Source organism: Choloepus didactylus, chromosome 21 (assembly GCF_015220235.1).
Source record: "Choloepus didactylus isolate mChoDid1 chromosome 21, mChoDid1.pri, whole genome shotgun sequence".
NCBI lineage: Eukaryota > Metazoa > Chordata > Mammalia > Pilosa > Megalonychidae > Choloepus > Choloepus didactylus.
In genome coordinates this window covers 19,121,042-19,131,214 of record NC_051327.1, presented here as the reverse complement: position 1 = coordinate 19,131,214, position 10,173 = coordinate 19,121,042, and the positions used below count along the sequence as shown (strand labels likewise).

General features: G+C 49.8%; 1 protein-coding gene across 1 annotated transcript in view; it reads left to right on the top strand.

Annotated features, from left to right (window-relative positions):
- The first annotated feature begins 8,918 nt into the window (after positions 1 to 8,918).
- The window catches only part of ZAN (zonadhesin), a 49,155-nt gene continuing 47,900 nt past the window's right edge, over positions 8,919 to 10,173 (top strand). Inside the window, exons 1-2 of the mRNA XM_037815056.1 lie at positions 8,919 to 8,965; positions 10,000 to 10,058. Coding sequence (XP_037670984.1) covers positions 8,919 to 8,965; positions 10,000 to 10,058 — 106 coding nt within the window. The remainder of the gene's footprint in view (positions 8,966 to 9,999; positions 10,059 to 10,173) is intronic.

The following is a 10,173-nucleotide window of genomic DNA, read 5'->3' as shown; positions in this document are numbered from 1 at the left end:
CACAGCATCTCACTGATGCCCTCCGACAGCAGGCAGGGCCCAGGGGGTGGAAAGATGGCAGCACATTAATTTAGACCCAGTCAGCTTGATATGTGATTGGCTGCTGAGAGGCAGCATCTGGAAGCTTCCGAGATGGAGGCAGAGGGTCCCAGCTAAGGGACACAGTCATGCCGGAAGGGTGTTGCCAGATTTTGGCAGGTTCTTCAAGGGCAGGCCGGGACTGCAATCTTATTCCGTACTACGATGATGATTATTATTGATGACACATTAAGTCGTGGGCACCTTCATGATCATCTGTGATTCTGACAACACCTCCACGAGGCAGGAGGACAGTAGGTATCGCTCCCATTTGTCAGAGGGGGAAACCGAGTTCTGTGAGGTGAGTGACTGGGACAGCTCCTCTGGCTTCCTGATGGGAACAGGAACCAGCGAGCCCAGGCCCGAGTCAGCGGGTTGCCTCATTGACGAATGGCTTCGTGCTCCACAAGGTGCTTTCCCTCCCATTCTCTCATTTGCTCTCCTAATCCTGCAAAGAAAGCAGGGATGCTAGAGGAGCCCCATTTTGCAGGTGAGGCAACCGGGATCCAGAGAGATGATGGGACTTGTCCAGGACGTAAGACACGGAGAGGGAAGGCCAGGAGCAGAAGCCAGGCTGAGTCCAGAGGCCTTCTTCCTCTGAAGTACAGTGTTGGGGGTTGAATCACGCCCCCCACAAAAGGCATGTTCAGGTTCCAATCCCTGGTCCTGTGGGTGTGAACCATTTGTAAATAGGACCTTCGAAGACGGTATTCGTTAAGGTGTGCCCAAACTGAATGAGGGTGGGCCTTCATCCAATGTGGCTGACATCCTTACAAGTAAAGGAAAGGAGAAGCCACGGGGAGCAGCCAGAAACTAGAAGTGCACTGCCATGTAACAGAAAAGCCAAGGAACCCCAAAGATTGCCGACTGACCAGAAAATACCAACCCTGGAGGAAGCAATCCTTCTTGCCTCTAAGTTCCTGTTGTTAAGTCCTCTCAAGGTATAGCATTTGTTTTAGCAGCTGGGGATCTAGGACACACAGCATGTCAGTTTGAGGAGAGAGTAGAGGCCATGGACTGTGGGAAGATGCAGCTGTGGCCAGCCAAGCATTAGACCTGTCCACCTCTTGCTGACAGCTTTCCCACTCTGTCCCCCAGCTTCTGGCTCCTACGAACCTCCTCGGCTAGGCAGAAGTTCCCCTTCCCCACCAGCTCCCAGACCCGGCCTCCTTCCAGCCCCACGTCTCTACCACAATAGCAGCCCCTGGGCCTTGGGGAATCCCTGGCCCAGATCCTTTCCCAGGCCTGAGAGTCAGGTCGCCCAAATGCACCTGCTGGGCTCCAACTCACAGGAATTTCATGGCTGATGGTTGCTGGAGTTGAGTTAGCCAGGTTCTTTGGGGCAGTCTTGTTGGGGGCAGGCTTATTAATCTTGATTAGGGTGGAACCTTTTGATTGAATGTTTCCATGGAGATGTGATCCACTCAACTGTGGGTGAGAACTCTGATTAAATTATTTCCGTGGAGGTGTGGACCCTGCCCATTCAGGGTGGGGCTTGATTAGTTCACTGGAATATTTAAGAGTGCTCAAGAGCCAACACAGATGTTGGTGTTTAGAGATGCTTGGAGACATTTGGACATGCTAGCCCAGTGTTAGCTCTGGAGAAGTTAAGAGAGGACCTCCAGATGCTTAGAGAGAAATGCCCTGGGAGAACAAGCAAGAATGCACAGGAGCTGAGAGAAGTTAAGAGAGACAAACCCAGAGATGTTTTGGAGAAAGACATTTTGAAACCTGAACCCAGGAGCAAAGATCAGCAGGTGCCAGCCATGTGCCTTCCCAGCTAATAGAGGTGTTCCAGACACCATCAGCCGTTCTTCAGTGAAGATATCCTCATGTTGATGCCTTAGTCTGGACATTTGCAAGGCCGTAGAACTGTAAATTTCTGGCCAAATAAAACCCCTTTAGAAAAGGTGGTGTTTTACATAATGGCAGCGTTAGCAAACCGGAACAAATGTTAATTATATTATTTCAAGCCATTCAAGGCGAATTCCACTAAAATTCCATCCTGTGACACTAGGAAAGACGACTGGCAAAGGAAAAATAGACAGCAATAGTTTCCCAACTTATGTATGTGAATCATGCCCAAATGTCTATAAACTTCTCTTCCTGATTTTTAAAAAAGGAATTCTTGGAAAAAAATCATGTGACCCCACGTGTATGGATTTCCAGTTATCAACAACAAAAACCCTTGGCTGTGCTGATTCCATCTTTCAGATGAGAAAACTAAGGCCCAGAGAGGGTGAGCAAAGTGTCCAAGGAAGAGTGAAGCCAGGACTGGCCTCCAGTTCTCTGGGGTGATTCCCAGGGGTTCCCCACATCCTGGGTCTCTCACACCTACTCCTGCAGCCGCTGGCCTTGTAAAGGGACAACCCCACCCCTCCCCACCCTGGGATCTTACCCGTTCCTGATTCCCCAAAAGGCACAGCCTAGAGCTGCTTCCCTTCCTGCCTTGCCTTGAGCTCCTGTACTGGGTTGAACAATGCACTACCCCCCCACCCCCCAAAAAAAATCCATGTCCACCTGGAACCTCAGGATGTGACCTAATTTGGATATAAGATCTTTGCAGACATAATTAGCTAAGTTAGTTTGAGGTCATACTGGATTCAGATGGGCCCTAAATCCCGTATGATTTGTATCCTTATGAGAAAAGGAGAAGACACCCAGAGGTACAGAGCTGGAGGGAAGACGACAGCCATGTGAAGGTGGAAGCAGAAATTGGAGCCATGTGGCTCCAAGCCAAGGAACACCGGGGAATGCCAGCCACTGCCGCGTGGAGCAAGAGGCCTCCAGCCACGGCCCTGTCCACACCTTCCAGCCGCCCAGTTTGTGGTGATTGCCTCCAGCAGCCCTAGGAAGGGAATACAGCTGCCCCCACCCCACCTCTGTGCATACTGGGAACTGTGACTTTCCAGCCCTGTGGCGCCAAAGGGAGGTCAGCAAGAGCTGCCCTCAGGGACTGGTTGCCCAACCACAAGGGGCTGCAGATCGATTGCCTTCTGCAATGGGTTAACCATTTCCTGGCTCTGTGCTCTCTGTTGATTGCTCTGCTAACCTGGTATCTGGGTAGATAAAAGTGAGGGGTGGGCATCCTTTATGTCCTGCAGCTATGACATAACAGGGACGAAAGTTTCTCTTGTCCCAGTGTGACCCTGCCCTGGGCCCTGCGGGCACTCCATGGTGGTCTCTCCAGCTTTGTTTGGGTAGAAGGGGTCCCCAGCTTGGCAAGGGGGCTTTACTTCTTTCCTGGATATCTGGTGGCAGGACTGTGTCACTGCCCCTGAGAGCTCTGGAGAAGGGCCACTTGTCAGGGGCAAAAGCCAGGCACCCTGGGCTTGGATTTGATAGTGGGGGTGGGTGACTGCTCAGGTGACGGACACCTAAAGTTTAGGAACACCTGGGTGGGGTGGGATACAAGAAATCCCTGCCCACTGTCCCACCCCACCCCTCCAGCCTAGATGCAGCCCTGTGTGTGCCGTGGGAGCCAATGGGTGTTTAAAGAAGCCAAACTGCCCTTTCAGCAAGATCTTACATAGCATCGCCATTTATGAAACTGCTAAAGGCAGAGCTGTTCTGGCTGGAGTGGGAACTCTCCCCCTGCCCATTTGGATGTCCCCAACAGCCCAAGTTGCTCCTCTGCAGAGCTGTGCCTCTCAGCAGCACGCAGCAAGGGAGCCATAGGTGTCGTGGAGAAGCATGTGCTTTGGAACCGTGACCTCACGCTCAGCAGTTTGCTTCATTTCTTCATTTTCACATGTGGGAAATGAAGACCAGAATGTCTGCAATGAAGAGGAGATGCGATCTCAGGAGATAACCTGAGATTGCAGGTTAGCCTGCAGGAACTGGGAAGCTTCCAGATCCACTCACATCCCCATCCCGGCTACTTCGACTTTAGACTTTAGCTCTACCACCATCTCTCACCTGCTGTGCGGTCTCCTCTTGGCCAGCCCCGGTTTAACCCCATAACTCACACAGCTGCCAGAGCAACCTTTTGGAAATGTGAGTGGGATCAAATCACCCCCATTCCTTAAAAACTTTGGGTGGCTCCTTACAGCTTAGGGTGTCAAGGTTTTACAAAATGGTGCACCTGTCTCCTCCCAGTCTGGAATCTACATGCACCCATGCACATGCACACACACACACACACATACATACATGCAACACCAGCCATGTTACTATTCTCGTAGTTCTCCAAAAGCGCCAAGTTCCCCGAAGCTTCCTTTAAAACGCAAACCAGGCATCACTTCCTGCAGAAAAGTTTCCCTAACCACCTCCCTTCCCCTCCTTAAGCAGGAGGTCAAGTTTTCCTTCCAACTGGGTTGTAGTTGCCTGTCCACTTGTCTGTCCACTACAGGAAAGACGACTTGGGGTGAAAACTTGAAGCAATTGGAAAGTGCAGATAAAGGTGAGTAGGGTGGGGCAGAGGAGGGAGGGATGGCTTTAGCGCCAGCAGGATTGGGGTGGGGCTCGCCTGTTGGGGTGCTCCCCGGGCCTCGCTTCCAACAGAGCCTTCCCCCTTTGCCTCCTACTCTGCAGGGGAAACAGAAGCCACGAAGAATGCACCACGGCCTGCCTGCAACTGGGGGGGTCCCCTCTCCTCTCCCAGTGCAGAGCGGGCCCGCCCTTCTGCTCCGAGTTCTAGACTCTTCTTGCTCACCTTCTCAGGAGCCCTTTTCCCATCTCTCTCACTGGTGAGCTCTTCCCAGAGGCCTTTACACAGGCTCAAATTTCTCTTCTCTTGAGAAAATCCTCCCTGGCCCCCAGTTTTTGTACCTCTCCTGCAACTCGAAAGGTGTCCCCACCTCCCATGGGGGTCCCCGTCTTCAACTCCCACTCCTTCCTCCAACCCTCCAGGCTGCTTTCCTCTCACCAGGCCCCCCAAATGGCTCTCATCAGGGTCTCTAATGACGTCCCACATCGATCACACCAGGCATGTGCTGAAACATCCTGGCTCTGTGAGATTCTCAGGATTCTTAGGTAGGTAGGTGTGCCAGTCTGAATGTACTGTGTCCCCCAAATGCCATTATCTTTGATGGAGTCTTGTGGGGCAGACATTTTGGTGCTGATTAGATTTGCTTGGAATGCGCCCCACCCAGCTGTGGGTGATGACTCTGATGAGATATTCCCATGGAGACATGGCCCTGCCCATTCAGCGTGGGACTTGATCAGTGGAGCCATATAAATGAGCTGACTCAAAGGGAAGGAACTCAGTGCAGCTGTGAGTGATGTTTTGAAGAGGAGCAAGCCATTCTGAAACCAGAACTTTGGAGCAGACACCAGCCACGTGCCTTCCCAGCTAACAGAGGTTTTCTGGTTTTCTGGACGCCATTAACCATCCTCCAGTGAAGGTACCCGATTACTGATGTGTTACCTTGGACACCTTATGGCCTTAAGACTGTAACTGTGTGGCCACATAAACCCCCTTTTTATAAAAGCCAATCCATTTCTGGTGTTTTGCATTCTGGCGGCATTAGCAAACTAGAACAGATTTTGGTACCAGAGAAGTGGGGTGCTGATGCTGCTGTGTTTGCAAATACCAAACATGTTGGAGTGGCTTTTTAAATGGATAAAGGGAAGATTCTGGAAGAATTGTGAGGAGCTTGATACAAAAAGCCTAAACTGCTTTGAAGAAACTGTTTGTGGAAATATGGACTCTAAAGATACTTCTGACGAGGTCTTGAACAGAAATGATGACTGTGTTGTTGAGAACTGGAAGAAAGGTGGTCCTTGTTTCAAAATGGCAGAGAATTTGGCAAAATTGAGTCCTGGTGTCAGATGGAAGGAAGAATTTGAAAGCGACAACCTGGAATACTTAGCTGAGGAGATCTCCAGACTACATGTGGAGGATGTACCCTGGCTTCTTCTTGCAGCTTATAGTAAAATGCGAGCGGAGAGAGATAAACTTAGAACTGAACTCTTGGAATCAAAGAAACCAGAAGCTGATGGCTTGGAAAATTACGAGCTTCCAGGGGGTGGAATCCCAGAAGCTACAGCCCAATGTGAGGATGTAACCAAACATGGAACCCAGCCGCCATTTCAGTACAAGCCAAGAATGGAGATGGAATTCTCCAGAAAGGATTTGTGGAAAGTCCTATTGTCTGATGGCTTTGACCCCTGCATGCTTCATGTGAAGCCAACAGAATTTTTGCAAGATCTTTACAGACAGAGCCATTGCCAGTCTGGACTGGAGAAGACAGACAAGGAACAAACTGAAGGAAAAATTTCTTCAAAGACAGAGCCATGGAAGTTGAGGTCTGGAGTCAAGAGTTCTTGGGCTAGGAGAGCAGAGTGGCCCACACACATGGAAAGGGTGAATTTGCCCTGGAGGTCGAGGGTGGGCTTTCCACCTCGATGCTCAGGAAATGTGTTGCCAGCCCAAGCCCCAGAGAGGGTGGAGCACATTCCCAGGGAATTGGGGAGAGCCTGGCTGCCACCCCACTGTTCTGAAGGGGTTGAGCATGTGCCCTGGAGATGGGAGTCCGGGTGATGCCCCGATGTTTGAGGAGGGTGGGGCCGAGGAGGTGGTCTCCCCAGTGTGTAGATATGTTGGAGCACTCACCCAAGTGTTTGGAGAGGAAAGGGCTGCCACAAAGGCCCTTAGGAAGGGTTAGACTCCCACTCTCTCAAGCCCCAAGGATGCAACGTTGTTCTGTAAATGACTCTCAGACTTTGAAATCTAATGGAGTTTGTCCTGCAGGTTTTAGGAACTGTTTTGGTCCTGTTAACCCTGTTTTCCTTACCTTTTCTCCTTATGGCAATGGGAATGTTTATCCTATGAATGTCTCTCCTTTGTATATTGGAAGCATATAACTTGTTCTAAGTCCACAGATCCAAAGCTAAAGGAGAATTATGCCTTAGGACCCACCATACCTGTAATTGATTTTGATAGGATCTTGTACTTAACTTTTGTTACTGAAATGATTTAAGTTTTTGTGATATTGTGATAGAATGAATGTATTTTGTATTCGGAAAGATAATGTCATTTTGGGGTCCAGGGGGTGGAATGTGCCAGTTTGAATGTATTGTGTCTCCCAAACGCCATTATCTTTGATGTAGTCTTGTGGGGCAGACGTTTTGGTGCTGATTAGATTTGCTTGGAATGCGCCCCACCCAGCTGTGGGTGATGACTCTGATGAGATGTTCCCATGGAGGCATGGCCCCGCCCATTCAGGGTGGGACTTGATCAGTGGAGCCATATAAATGTGCTGACTCAGGGAGACAGAACTCAGTGCAGCTGTGAGTGATGTTTTGAAGAGGAGCAAGCTTGCTAGAGAGGATCATCCTGGGAGAAAGCCATTTTGAAACCAGAACTTTGGAGCAGACACCAGCCACGTGCCTTCCCAGCTAACAGAGGTTTTCTGGACGCCATTGGCCATCCTCCAGTGAAGGTACCCGATTCCTGATGTGTTACCTTGGACACTTTATGGCCTTAAGACTGTAACTGTGTGGCCAAATAAACCCCCTTTTATAAAAGCCAATCCGTCTCTGCTGTTTTGCATTCTGGCGGCATTAGCAAACTAGAACAGTAGGACACAGCAAAATCCCCGCTGGCCCCTTCCCAGAGGTAACCACAGTCCCTTTCCCACACCTCTGCCTAAATATGTGTTCACAAACTCAGACCTTTGTTTTGGGATTTTACATAAATGGCATCATATTATAATTATTTTTTTCTGTGACTTGCTGCTTTCATTTAATAATGTCTAGGTGTGTTCTTTCCACCCTCAGGATGTACAGATCTACCACCACCCTTTTTAATAACCATATAATATTCTTTAATGTGAATAATATTTCTTAATATGATCTGACCACATATCTATAGGTAAACACGTGGGCAATCTCGATGTTTTGTTTTCCCTACTGTAAACAGTGCTGCAATGAACATCCTTAAGGTATATAAATATTGTTGTGCAAAGGCACATGTATATCTGCGGGAAGATTTTTTAGAAGGGGAACGCTGGGTCAAAAGATACACTCACTTGAAAGTTTAATAAGTCACTGTCAAATCGCCTTCCAAGAGTTTTCAGTCTTATCATCAACATCCTCCAGTGTGTTTACCGTGTCCCAGCCAAACTCAGTGCTGTCTATCGCTCACAGTTTTCATCACTATGACAGTTATCATTTTGATTAGCATTTCCCTTTTTACTAGAGACACAGACATCTTTTCAAATGTGTATTGGCAGCTTGTATTTCTTCCTTGGTGGTATGTCTCTGAATTCTTTGCCAATGGACGTTTCCAGTCCTCACTTCACTTGACTTCCCAGTAGCCTTTGCCACTGTTGCCAGCTATAGAATTTTAGCTTCAAAATGATTTTTCCTTGGAATTCTGCAAAGTTCCATTGCCTTTGGAATCCATGGTTGCCATTGAAAAGCCCAGTGCCATGCGGATTCCTGATCCCTAGTACGTGCCCTGTTTCTTTCTTTCAGAAAGTGTTTAGGATCTTCTCTTTACCCTCGATATCCTGAAGTCATTGACACAGCTCCCTTAGGTGTCCTTGCATCCACTGTAGCAGGCACCTTTTAATCAAGAGGTTCATATATTTCGGTTCTGGGAAATCTTCCTGCATATATTTTTAAAAAATAATTTTCTTTCCTCTATTTTCTCTTTTTTGTAGGATGTTAGACTTCCTAGACTAAGCCTCCAAGCCCCCTACCTTTCTCTCTCTCTCTTTGTTTTGATTGCAATTTCCAACTCTTCCATCAGATTTTAAATTTCACCGATCATAGATTTGGCTTCCCCAAGCTTGTTCTTTCTGGTTGCCCATCTTTCACGGCGTCCTCGGAGGGCTGCTGAGCGAGGGGAGTCAGGGGTGCATAGACGTGCCCGGGCCCTCACTCTGCCACTCATGGCTCCTCCAGTGTGGACTCTGGTGCTGCTGGTGGGGGCTGCCTGGGGCCAGGGCCATGCCCCTGCCCCTGTCCGGTAAGCTGGGCTCAGCGGGAGGGGACACCAGGGGCAGACTACGGTTAGGGGGGCTCCGAGGAAGAGCGAGGGGCAACGCTGGAGGAGGCCAGCAGGCTAAGGATGAAAGGCAGAGCCTTGGAGAGGACAGGTAGGGGTGTGATGAAATGGGGATGGGGCCAGGCCCGTGGCCCCAGAGCCTGCATTTGAGGCCTGGGTTCCAGGTGGGAGACACAGGACACAGTTGAAACGAGAGGGGAAAGGCAGCGGGGGCAGAGCTGGGGACACAGGGAGGTCGGGCCCTCAGAAAACAGATCAAGCCCGTGGTAGACCCAGCAGATAAGAGAGACCGCAAGGAGGAGGCGGCAGGGAACGAGGGATCGTGTGGGGTCCTGGAGCTTGTTTGGGGAAATTTGAACAAGTGGAACTTGAACAAAGAAAACCAAGGGGCTGCTCTCCATGGCCCATGCCACTGGGGGGGGGGGGCAGCCGGCTTCTCTGTGGGATCTGAGGGGTGAGGGGAGACGACGAGGGGCTGGCTCCTTTTTTTTGCTCATTTATGAGCCCAGTTGCACGTAGCAAGGAAATACCACCCTCAGCTCCCATGTGGTGAGGCGGAACCGATCCTGTCCCTCCTGTATGGGGAATTTTGGGCTATTACTCAAAACAGACCTCAACCCGAGGGAAGGAAACACCCAGAGTATAAACCTCTCAGGCTCCACATGATAATTCCCAGAGACCTGGAACAGGGTCCTCTTTTGGGGGACACAACAGCTCCTGAGGTTTGGGTCCAGAGTGGGCAGAGAGTCACTTTTTAGGAGCTAGGTAAGAATTTAAGGGGAGGAGGCTGTTGGGTGAACTTTTGGACACACATGAAGAAGATGTAGTAGAGGTTCACTGCATGAACATTGATAAATAGAGATACACAAAAAGAAGAAAACCTTTCACAGGTTACCACTCAGAAAGCTCACGACCTTAGAGCCTTTTCATTCTCCATCGCGGCAAGTATTAACCTTTTCTTTTCCTCTAAGGAAAGAGAAGTCTCCAGATTGGAAGCCACTGGTTCGCAGAGCCAGGGACAGCTGTGAGTCAGAGGCAGGCCTGCTCAGTCCTTCTCTTCCTCCCCAGAGCCCGGACTTAACCGTGTTATAATACCTGTGCCCACGGCAGCCCTGGGATGTGAATGTGAAGGTTCACAT